Raw genomic sequence first — 12,859 nt, forward strand, 5'->3', positions numbered from 1 at the left:
AAAAGCTTGTGTGAAATGTAAATGTTAATTAGTTGGCCAGCTGCCCAAATAAAGTACTACTACAATTATTGAAGTGCACAATAAATACAATTACAAATACGTGTACTAATCGAATGGCGAACCGAATGTGATTCGTGCGCTGCCTGCGGTTGCAGTTGCTGTTGCTGTTGCTGTTGCAGTTGAAGTTGCAATTTCTGTTGCTGTCCAGTGAAGCGAGCAGCTGCAGGCGCGAGCAAGCGAGCGAGCATTTCACTTTCGGTGCATCCAACAGATACTTTTTGTGTTGCGCTCCAAATTGGCAGCTGTTTGGGTCATTGGCTTTTCATTTTTTGAGCAATTGCCCAATACCTAAGAAGACAATGCAATTGCTTTCATTCGCGTCGCGTCACGTTGATCTGATCTAGCCAAAAACAAAAAAATAAGAGACAACAAAAATGTATCTTAAAGTGCGTGCGCCAATCAATTAGCATGTAAATGCGGTGCGTGTGTGTTAATTAAAGCCGCCTTGACTGGCCACAGCCAACACCCTTAAAGACGCAAGACAAAGCAAAAGCAAATTACCAAAAAAGAATATGTTAAACAACCAAAACAAACAACAATATCTGGCAATATCCGTTTGCCACTGAATGACGCGTTCTCAGATATAATAATATGCAAATACATTTTGCCGGTGTGCTCTACGCTGTTCAAATTCCTCAATAAATTGTCTCTCGTTTGAAGCTGCAGCTAGTCTAGAGTCAAGACATTCGAGTTTATTTTTAAATCATTATCTCAGACAGCGTTAAAGTGCAATCAATAATTGTTATTTACCTGCAGTCTGTGTTCCCAATAACAATTGAAAGTGTGACATCAGCTTCAGGCTTACATTTTTTGTATTTCTAATATTTTTTGTGGCTCAATTTTAGTTATATCTACACACAAATTTATAATTTTTATAACTTCAAAACAAGTGAAAAGAAAAATAAAATAAATATCCAAAATAATGTCATACAATTGAATTAAATGCTCATGTTAATTACGTTACGTTGTATGAGAAACATTTCCATTATCAAAACATCAACCCAACACGTCCAACATCAACATCCACATCCACAGTCACAACAATGAAATTTCCGGATTATGTGCCAAACAACATGTTGGTAAGCAAACCCAAGTGACTGCGTAGATTTTTCCTTATAATTGAAGTCGTTAACGAGTCATAAATGCTCTATAAATCAAGGTGTTCTCACTTCATAATTGTGAATAATAAGCAAGACGCTGAGATACCCGCTACAATTTTATTTCTATTTAGAATTAAAAAATAAAGTGTCTCTTAATTTTTATCCATTACCTTTTCGAGAGAAACTTCGGAATTTACTTATTTCTTAGATAAACAAATCAGAAATCTTCTTTAAATTCAAAATATAAGTTCGTTATAAATAGTTTTTTCTTATCGAATATCCAGTCCATTGCCAATAGATAATCGCCAGATGGCATTGGAAGGTTAAAACGCTCATATCGTAAATAAAATCCTTCAATTATTTGGGGACCCTGCAAAACACATAATGTTGCAGAATAAAAAACAGAACATTGAAATAAAGAAGAAAAACTAACCACATATGGACATGTGTGATTAATATTTGAATATTCCTTAAATAGATTATAGATGAGAATAACGAAAGGATTATATGACTTTTTGACAAATCGACAGGCATCCACAGTTCCCTTCAAAATAAAGGCTTATAGCCATTGGCTCTTTTGTACATTTGCATTTCCATGAATATATTGTCACAGGGTTTCAGAATCGTCCCATTAAAATTGAAGACAGTTTTATTTCGGTTAATGGCGTTCAATCTACATTTATGTATTGCCATCAATGATTTGTTGTAACTCTCACAAACTGCATTTGTAAATTTGAACACAACGGCTTCCTGTTAAACCAAAAATAAATCACTTATTTCACAATCACAACGCTTCCAGCAAATATTGTAATTACATTATAACTCATTATGTAACTTAGCCAAAAGAGAAAAATTCCGAACGTCAAAATACTTCTTTGCATATTGGATTATTTGAACTGACTATTCCATTGATTCATAGCTTCGGTTAATGTATTTTACAAAGTTTTAACACGGTTCATCAGCCAAAACGCTCGCTCAATTAAAAAGCCATTCAACTACTATATTAAAATCTATATTAAATGCAACATGTTTTTAATTTATGTAATTAAGAACATTCAAAAATTTCTGTCAATAAAAGTTGACTATCCATAAGTGATTAGAAATGGGTCATTGCCAGAATTTACAAAAATCATCATCCTCTCGATAAGTAACTTAGTAACTCAGAATTTCTAAATTAACTTCATTTTAAATGCTACGCTAGAGAGATTTTTAAAGTCTCTGAGATGTGAACAGCAATTAACATTATAACTATTCTATTAGTTGGGTTTCTTTTAACTTCTACAAAAATAAACAATTGATTTTGGGGCACTTGTTTTCAACTTTATTAGTTCAAAAATCTTCATTAAATGAAAAGTATAAATTCGTTATGAAGGTTTTTTTCCTTTCAAATATCCAATCCATTGCCAATAAATAGTCACCAGTTGGTAATGGGAGGCTTAATAGATCAGGTCGCAGATAAAATCCCTCAATTATTTGCGGACCCTGCGAAAATATGAATTTTCCAAACAAAAAAGAAAGTTAACAGAACAAACTATGAAGAAACAAAAAACTCACCACGTATGGACATGTGTGATTAATGTTAGTATACTCTTTAAATAAATTATAAACGAGTATAGCAAATGGATTATATAGTTTTTTGATGAATCGACACGCATCCATTTTGGCGTTTAAAACAAAAGGTTTATATCCATTGGCTTTTTTATACACTTGCATGTTTATCTTAATATTGCTGCAGGGATGCTGAATCGTTCCATTAAAATTGAAAACGGTTTTATTCCTGCTAATCGCATAGAGTCGACAAGTATTTATGACCATCCACGTCTCGTTATAGCTCTCACATACGGCGTTTGTGAACTTGAAAGTGACAGCTTCCTGATCAAAAAAAATAATCTGTAATTCACTATTATATATATTCCTTTATTTTCGTTATACTTGCATTAAAACTCCGATTGTAAATCCAAATGAAAAAAATGCTTAAAGTAATAAGTCGTGCTCTCATGATGGTTTATGTAAACTGATTATTCTTACAAACTTTGATCGAAATACAAAAATAGTAGAATGATACGGTTCACAAGTTTAACTACATTAAAGTCAACCATCCAAAAACTCATTTAACAATATTAAATAGCTACATTATTAAATGTATTATGTATTTAGTTTCACAAAGCGTTTATAAAAACATTTGTCAATTAAATAGTACCTTAAATTGTTACCACTTACCAAAGGGAAATCCAGAAAACGGCTCGACCAATATAGAAATACGATTTATGCGTTCTTCTCTCAGATATATAACACATTTATTATACCCTTCTACCCAATGTGCACCGGGTATAAACTCTAAGGCATACGTAGACAAAACATCCCAAGATGAATGTCAAGCATTTTTATGTGAAGGTTAAAGTTACAAAAAAAAAACTCGTTGTTGAAATGCTTTAAATTTAAAGTACTCCACAATGTGTAGAACCCAAAACTCATGGGAACTTATAAATGGTTTTTAATTTATTTACTTTGTTGGTGAGATAAAGATTCTGATTTCAGATTAGATAAAAGACACTGGGTAATATTTATTTTATGTGACTAAACATAAAGATGTAACTTCACATCACTTTAAGAATTCGTAGCGGAAACAACGAAATACAAATCTAGATTTCCATAATTTATGTAATGCAAAATGGCTGTGTGAATGTTTTTTTATGAATTTAAAGTTTACAGTCTCAAACACTTAATTTGTGAAAATAACTTAAATATAATATGAGCGTTGATTTACACAATAATAATTTAATGATTACTTTCGTGCACAAAATGTTCTGTTACCCAATAGTATTTTTAGAATTTTGTTGTGTGTTATCTTGGCTATTTACACATGTGATAAATCATACAGTTCAGTAGTCCTATTAGAGGTGTGCTGTCACTCAACACACATGCTATATGAATAATAAATTACATTAAAAATGACTCTCCTCCAGCATTGAATGTAAACACGAGCAAAACTACAAAGAAAGTATGGTTTAGTTCTTGCTTTGTTCTTCGTTTCCCCCTCGATTGTGGGGAGTTTTCCGCACGCATTCATTTCAGAGCAGATCATTAAACTTCAAGCTAATTTCACTTGCAATTAAGTTAATTATAATTTTATCGCCCGCCCCGTTGGCAACGGAACTCGGTCACAATACGTTCATAAATCTTCGACTTTTTCTCGCTTGCATATTCGGTTGTGTTCGCCATGCAAGCCAAGCATAACAATTTAATGCACAAAAATGAAGATCAGTCCAAAGATACAACTAAACTAACTAACAACAGATACAGATACAACACACCAAAATGCGACTTATGCTAATTTTAGGATGTTTCCCGTTGCACCTGCACTTCGACAACGCAACCTGCTAACTAACTAAATGAAAAGAAAAGAAAAATATAAATACAGACATGAGCATACATATTTATAACTTAGCATGAGCCCACGCAAACACATGGCTAAGTCTAACAAATTTCTTATTTTTAGTTAATTTTCAGTTTCCAAGGCACGAGTCTCTCGCCACAGCCCACGTGAAATTTTAATTTGATTTTGTTAGTTTTTTGTTTCTTCAACTTCAAGTTGCAAATGATTTCGAAATTGGATGCGTCGCGACTGCTCGTAACGCCATCGATATTCGCTTGGCGCCCACCTGAGAGTCGAGACTTTGGTATTGGTCTTGGGTCTCGGAATGGGGGATTGGCACTCTAAACGAAAGACTTGCAATGAATCACAGCAGCACAATACAGAGTGTGCATTGAACAAGCACTCAATGGGATTTATTTTTAATTGATTTATTTTCGCATTATTGGATTTGTGCTGTGATTGAGATCTAATTGAGCACAGCGTCCGCTCTCCCATCACAGTTCACAGTTCGGAAATCAGAAAATGAAATGCCACCCGCTGAGTGATGAGTGTAAATGCAGTAAACAATTTGTAAGCTAAATCAGTTTATTAATCTATAGTGACAGGTGCGAGACAAAATGGTTGTAAAATTAGTTTTATTACCAAACACTTTCATTATAAAAACTATCATTTACTTCTTTTGTATATTTCTTTTGATTGTATCAAATAATTTGATGAAATTCACTAATCTTCCTTAAATTCGAAATATACATTCGTAATAACTAGCTTCTTCTTATCAAATATCCAATCCATTTGCAATAGATATTCACCAGTTGGCAATGGAAGCCCCAATATATCGGGTCGCAGATAAAACCCATCGAGTATTTGATCACCCTGTATGAAAGTATATCACAGAATATAAAACAAGTTGGTTCGAGTTGTAAAACTTACCACATAGGGACATGAGTGATTAATATTTGAGAATTCCTTAAATTGTCTATAGACAAGATTGACAAATGGATTATAAGATCTTTTCACAAATCGACAAGCATCAATAGTTGCCTTTAACACAAAGGGTTTATATCCATTCGCTTTTTTATACGATTGCAAGGCCAGCACAATATTGCTACACGGTTTTATGATTGTTGCATTGAAATTGAAGACAGTCTTATTTCGATTAATAGCATGCAATCGACATTTATTTATCACCAGCAACGACTCGTCATAAGTCTCACAAACAACATTCGTGAATTTAAACAGCACAGCTTCCTGTAAAAAAAAAGGTTGAATTTATTCGCGATCCCTAATTGTGTAAATTTGTATTCACATTATATCTAAGATTATAAATTATCCAATATAAGAAAATAAAGTAGACAACAAGTGTTCCTCGCATGTTGACTAAAACGAACTGAAGTTTATGAAACGATTCATCAAATAAAATGCGTTGAAATCAACCGACCATAAAATAGATATATTAAGGATTATATAATATTAAATGCAGTTCGATTAGGTCATCAACAATTATTTAGTTAATCCACAGACTAAACAAATATCGACCAAATGTAGTCAAATAGTATTTTAGTCTTTAGAAATCAAACAGTGAGTGAAGCAGTGAAATTTAAAATAATTCACGATTGTTAAATGTGTTACAAATAAATTACCAGCAATCGATATTCAATAGAGAGAAAGTCCAGAACACTTTCTATTTAATATATTTAATAACGATTTTTATAATGGATGAAAAGACACCACTACTCTGAATGTTTTCTGTTAGGAACTTTATTCATTTTCTAAAAATATTTGTGTACGCCATAAACCTATTTAAGCAATTTTTCTATTAGCCATAAAATTGAATGGTGCTCGTTGTTAATTTGCATATTTGTTTTGGGCTCCGGCAAGTGCATGTAAATCGTAAAACGGAAGTCACATGTGCACTTCCGCCTCGTAAACAATATTTTCTCGCTGCTTCGCTGGGCGCCCATCCTTAACAAATTCCAATTAAAATATATTGAAATAAATTGAAGAAAAAAAACTACAGCAAGTAATTCCTCAATTCCTCTTTTGCATTCACAATACACATATGTACATAAAACTAAAAAAAAACGAGTATTTTTTACTACAATACCTTTCTCAACTTCCTATGCTGCATTGTAGGGCGATCGCACCACATGGGAGTATCACACAGTTTCGGTGACTCGAGTGCCCGGCTATGGGTTTGGCATTGCCGTTTCCGGTGGACGTGATAATCCCCACTTTGCCAACGGGGATCCCTCGATTGCAGTCAGCGATGTGCTCAAAGGTGGACCGGCCGAGGATCGTTTGCAGTAAGTACCTACATACATACTATATTATTCTATACTATATATAGAAAGTAAGCATATCTATAGTCTATCCCCTCTTCTGTGACCAAATGACTTGGCGAAATATCGTTGAGAGAGAGAGAGAGAGAGGCAGAGATGTGAACTTGAATCGCTAGACAGCTGTTGATAATTACATACTTGAGTATGATTCTGATGTGTCAGCTGTTGTCGCTGTCAGGGCAGGAAATTAATTGTTATGTTTGAAATGTTTAACATGCTCTCACTCTCTCTCTTTCTGTCTCGTTCTGAGCTCTTAATGTGCCCTCATGTGATGTGTTTGCCAAGCTTTAGTCAGCTCAAGTCTTTGTTTTGCACATAAACAAATGCTATAACCACAAACAGTGCATTTCCTCCTTAGTTACAGTAGCAACTTAAATATGTTCATGAGGAAGAGCAGATCATTCAGTAGTTGAAGTGTCTTGGCAAACATTTAATCAATTTAATTTAAAAATATGAAATGAACAATTTATATTTTTATGGGGATTATTTATAACGCTTTATTTAATAATTGTCTATTTTCTTAACCATGCGATTTTTAACGGAGCATATTAAAAATCAATCTTTAAATATTTATAGTAAATTTGAAATAGTTTGTAAACATACGATTTTTAAGGGAGCATATTAAAAATTTATCTTTAAATATTTATAGTAAATTTGAAATAGTTTGTACAATTCTAAGCATTTAAAATAGTTTCGTTTCCCGTTTTCAATTAATCATTAAAAAATCTCTGTCTTCAACCAGTTGTGAATATGAATTTACTTCTTCTTAAAATATATTTAGAGGTATTTCTTAAAGAAGAATACACCATTAACTTAACTTTAAATGCATTTTATGCTTCTATGCAGTTTAAATTAGCTTCCATATGCTTTCTAGAGATGTTATTGACTATTCTCTAGTCTAGATATTGACCAATCTCATCATAAATGCCCAACACGCCCTGACAGCTTGGCTTAATAAGTTAAGCCATTGACAGGGGCATCTCACATCTGACATCGTTAATCTTGGTCTAAGAATTGTAAATAGAACTCACAGCCGAAAATTAGAAACCCAAAAGCGCACAACACACAATTCAAAACTTCAACTCACGTCGCGGAGCCCTCGAATAATTAAGGTAACGCCTTAGCTAACGTTTTGAGGCTGGGGTTTTTTGCGGCTAAAGTTCCTCTGATGCTCTCTGTGTTGCCGTGTGTTGATAATAAAAATTCCAAAACGTTTTTCAATAGACGCGCAAGAAGGAAAGGGAATGGGGGCGAGTGTTGAGGAATGAAACCGAGTGGAGCGAAGCGACCTGCCCAATGCTCCATTCTACATTCTCCAATACCTTTCGTGCTTGAGTGATTAAAAACTTGTCATAATCTTTTTTCCAAAGAAACTATTTACACGACACACAGTGCAGAGCACCGAGCGCAGAGCAGAGAACAATTTGAGTTTGTCTACCTGGCTGGGGATTGCAGCGAATTTTAAAAGGAAAATCACGAGAAGAGAGCTGAAGGAAGATACAAGCATATTTCAGTGCGGCGGCAAGTGTAAATTAGCTGCACATAAAAGGCCGTTGAATAGTTCTGCCAGCCGGCCGGCCGGCAATGAGTACTATTCATGAATGTATTCGTAGTGCGAGCGCTGAAAGATGAAAGCTTAAGTTTCACTTGGAATGCTTATGCCTAACCCACACACTTCACCTCTCCCTTGCAAGAATTTCTTCCTCCACTTTATTGCCGCATTTTTGACCAGCTTAATTGTTAAAGTGTTCAAGTCTTGTCAACCGAAAGTAAAACGCGGCATAGACGAAGATCGTCCTCGACTTGGCCGCACTTCATGCGCTCTTGGCCATGTTAATCGTGTTTGGCTCATAGACATGCAATTTTCACAATTATCATTATCATTTGTCTGTCTGTCTCTCAGTCTGTCTATAGACAACATAACACACATACGTACAAATCCAGTAAATGTAATTCGTCATGTGCTATTTATTTCATTTTACTTTTCCGCGTCATCCTCTTACGTTCCGTTCCGTTCCAAGAACAGTTGGTAATTGTTGGACAAAGAATTGAAATATGAAGAATAAGATACAGCTACAGGTAGAAGTAGAAGTTGGAAATATAAGTGAACCTTATTGTTGTCTATTGAAGTGTAGAAGCCGCTTAAACGGAAAGACATACAGAGGCATACGTCTCTGTCACAGAGTTGGTCTTAATTCTCTATTTCTCATCTCCAGTCTAGACATTGCTTTATGCCTAGCCTGGTTTCTTTTCGAGCAATCTAATAATTAGATATGAGATTTATCCCAATTTGTATTGACCAGCAGTTTGTGCTTTTAAATGGTTTCAACTGCTGCTACTGTGCATTTTGTTAATTACTATATAGCTGCTTGACTAATGATTGCTTAAATGGTTGCCTGGTTGCTTGGTTGCTTAGTTGTTGGTGTGCTTTGCTCTCTAATGACCTGCATACTAGTGGATGTTGATTACTCCACACACATCCACATTCAGATCCAGTCACGACTTGCAAGTTCTTAATACTTGGCTAATGTTTGACCATAGATTTAATCGACTACCTAAGGCCAATGACAAATTGCAGTTGATAGCATGAAGGTTGCAATTCGTTCGCTCAGCTGAAGCTCAAAGCAAGAGCAGCCAACTTGAATCAGGTTATAATAAATTAAATGAAAATATTACTAGCTAGTCCCAGAGTGTTCAGCTTTCTAGCTCTTACCTTTACACCAATGTGTTGATAACTCAGCCAATATCACTTTGTAACAAAGGCAGATTTTAAAATAAGCAAGCTGAATAAAAACACTAACCACTTTGAGCCACAAAATGTTTAGCCTTCTAGCTCTTACCATGTGTTCTTTGTATTGATAGTACAGTCAATAAATCAGTCAGTCAGTCAGAAAAGATAAGTACATACATTGCAATAAACATATCGTGTTCTTTATAAATGTGATTAGCGCATTAAATGTGCGAGTAGTAATAATATGCTCATCTCTCTCAACTCGAATGTCATTTAAAAATTAACTAAAGTTCTACACTTTCAGTGCAAGTCTTTAACTCAAACAAACACACTCGCCACATTTATCATTAAGTGTTAGTTATTAAAACATTGCTGCTATATGTGTGATCTCTATCGCAAGCTGCGACTAAAATGCTTTCTCCACTTTCGCTTTGCAGAGTAAACGATCGCATCATTTCAGTGAATGGCGTCTCGCTGGAGAACGTGGAATATGCGACCGCCGTGCAAGTGTTGCGTGATAGCGGCAATACGGTCACACTGGTGGTTAAACGCCGCGTGCCGTTGAACGCGGCCACAGCAATTCCCGCACAGCATCAGCACTCGCACAGCATGAGTTCCATGGGCATGGGACTGACGAATGCCAACGGCAACGGCAACGTCAACGTCGTCAATGGCAATGGCTTGGTCAGCAGCCAGGCGCCCAGCGCAGTCATGTCCAGCATGAGTCAACCGAATTCACTAAACTCGTCGCTGGTGCAGAGCACTGGGGGAGGCGTGGCAGGTGGCCAGCCAATTAAGGTGACGCTGACCAAGGGCAGCAAGAAGGACGACTATGGCATTGTCCTCGGCTGTCGCCTGTTCGTTAAGGAAATCTCGACGAAGGCACGGGAGCAGTTGACAGCCAACGGATATTCGTTGCAGGAGGGTGATGTGATTACACGCATACACAACACGAACTGCGGGGATACGATGAGCCTCAAGGAGGCCAAGAAGATCATCGATGGCTGCAAGGAGCGTCTCGGTATGGTCGTCCTGCGGGACATCACCAACCAGTCGACGGTCAGCCAGTTGAACAACTCGGGACATCAACAGGCCATGAGCAATGCCAATCTGTATGCCACACATCAGGCGCAGGTTTCCAGTTGCAGCAACAATCTGGATGAGGCCTATGTGCCCGGAGGTGCCAGCTATTCCTCACAGAATCTGTACGTGCAGCCGCCCACACGCACCTCGAATGGACCGAGCGTTAATGGCAATGGGCTGAATGAGGAGAAGAGCAATCTCACGCCACGCGGACGTTCGCGTGGTCCGCTGATGGATGGCGTTTCGCTGCAACAGCTGGATAGACCGGTGACGCCTACAAATGGAGGGCGTGGACGTGTGGATGAGCCCCCAAGGCCACCGCCACCGCGTGCCGCCCAAGAGGATTTCTACAGCTCGCGGCGACAGTTGTACGAGGAGCGTCAGAGTGCGGAGCCGCGCTTCATCTCATTCCAGAAGGAGGGCAGCGTGGGCATTCGCCTGACTGGCGGCAATGAGGCGGGCATCTTTGTGACCGCGGTGCAACCGGGATCGCCAGCATCGCTGCAAGGTCTGATGCCGGGCGACAAGATACTCAAGGTGAACGATATGGATATGCATGGCGTGACCAGGGAGGAGGCGGTGCTGTTTTTGCTCAGTCTGCAGGATCGTATCGATCTGATTGTGCAGTACTGCAAGGAAGAGTACGATGAGGTGGTGACCAATCAGCGTGGCGACTCCTTCCACATCAAGACACACTTCCACTGCGACAATCCGTCAAAGGGTGAGATGGCCTTCAAGGCAGGCGACGTCTTCCGTGTCATCGATACGCTGCACAACGGCGTCGTTGGGTCGTGGCAGGTGCTAAAGATTGGACGCGGCCACCAGGAGATGCAGCGCGGCGTCATTCCAAACAAGTCGCGGGCCGAGGAGCTGGCCACAGCTCAGTTCAATGCCACCAAAAAAGAAATGAATGCCAATGAATCTCGCGGCAATTTCTTCAGACGTCGTCGGTAAGTGCCGCATATTAGAACATAATAAATATATTTATTAATTCCGTTGCTTTTCTTCCGACAGCTCCACGCATCGTCGCTCCAAGAGCCTGTCGCGTGAGAACTGGGACGATGTCGTCTTCTCGGACAGCATCTCCAAGTTTCCCGCCTACGAGCGCGTGGTTCTACGTCACCCTGGCTTCGTGCGACCCCTCGTCCTCTTTGGCCCCGTCTCGGATCTAGCTAGGGAGAAACTCGCCAAAGACTATCCCGACAAGTTCTGCACCCCGCTGCAGGACGACGACAAGACCAGCACAGCCAATAGCAGCAGCAGCGCCAATGCGACGAACGGTAGCAACAACAAGTGTCGCATTGTTCGACTGTCGCACATACGAGACATCATGGATCGGGGCAAGCACGCACTGCTGGACATCACACCCAATGCCGTGGATCGCTTGAAACTATGCACAATTCTATCCCATTGTCATATTCCTGAAGACGGACAGCAAGCACGTGATCAAACAGCTGCGCCACGGTCTCCCGAAGGCAGCGCACAAGAGCTCCAAAAAACTGCTGGAGCAGTGCCAGAAATTGGAGCGTGTCTGGTCGCACATCTTCAGCACACAGATTGTGCTCAACGACGAGGAGTCCTGGTATCGCAAACTGCGCGACTCGATCGATTTGCAGCAAAGCGGCGCTGTCTGGATGTCCGAGTCCAAGGTTAGTGTCGTTCTCGTCTCTCTTTTTTTTATCTCTTTGCAACTTGTCGTTGTCTAGTGTAATCGTAATGTAGTTAGTTCTAAGTCCAGTAGAACTCATAATCTCGATGTCGTTGTCGTGATCTTTATTAATGCTCCACATACAATACGTAACATGATAACTGAGCTACGTTTCTCGATGTGATAACTTATCCATAATGGTGCTGGGGCCAAAGAGTCTACACTAGCTTCTGCGAAGATTAAAAAGATTAAACAATTGAATAGATACAGTTGCAAGGGACATCCCTATAGGGAAGCCCTTTATCCGTAAGGTACAAGAACCATAAGTTGCATATAAAGTTTCTTTTTATATACATTCCTTTAATGGAAATCAAAGAATTTTAAGACTGAAACCACAAGACTATAAAGAACAATAACTAAGAAAAGACAGAAGTAGCAATTTAATTTGCCCAAGAAGGATGCAGAAGAATAATAATATGAATAATTAAGAAAAACACAAAAAAAGCTTAAAGTGTATTAGAA

The 12,859-nt window shown here is 38.3% G+C and overlaps 1 protein-coding gene across 1 annotated transcript in view; it reads left to right on the forward strand.

Moving 5' to 3' along the window:
- Positions 1-12,859, forward strand: part of LOC117574503 (tight junction protein ZO-1) — a 45,698-nt gene that overhangs the window by 21,197 nt on the left and 11,642 nt on the right. The window contains 4 exon segments of the mRNA XM_034258349.2: positions 6,670-6,839; positions 10,044-11,639; positions 11,704-12,076; positions 12,078-12,338. Of these exon segments, the coding sequence (XP_034114240.2) occupies positions 6,670-6,839; positions 10,044-11,639; positions 11,704-12,076; positions 12,078-12,338 (2,400 nt within the window).

This window comes from Drosophila albomicans, chromosome 2R (genome assembly GCF_009650485.2).
Source record: "Drosophila albomicans strain 15112-1751.03 chromosome 2R, ASM965048v2, whole genome shotgun sequence".
NCBI classification, from domain to species: domain Eukaryota; kingdom Metazoa; phylum Arthropoda; class Insecta; order Diptera; family Drosophilidae; genus Drosophila; species Drosophila albomicans.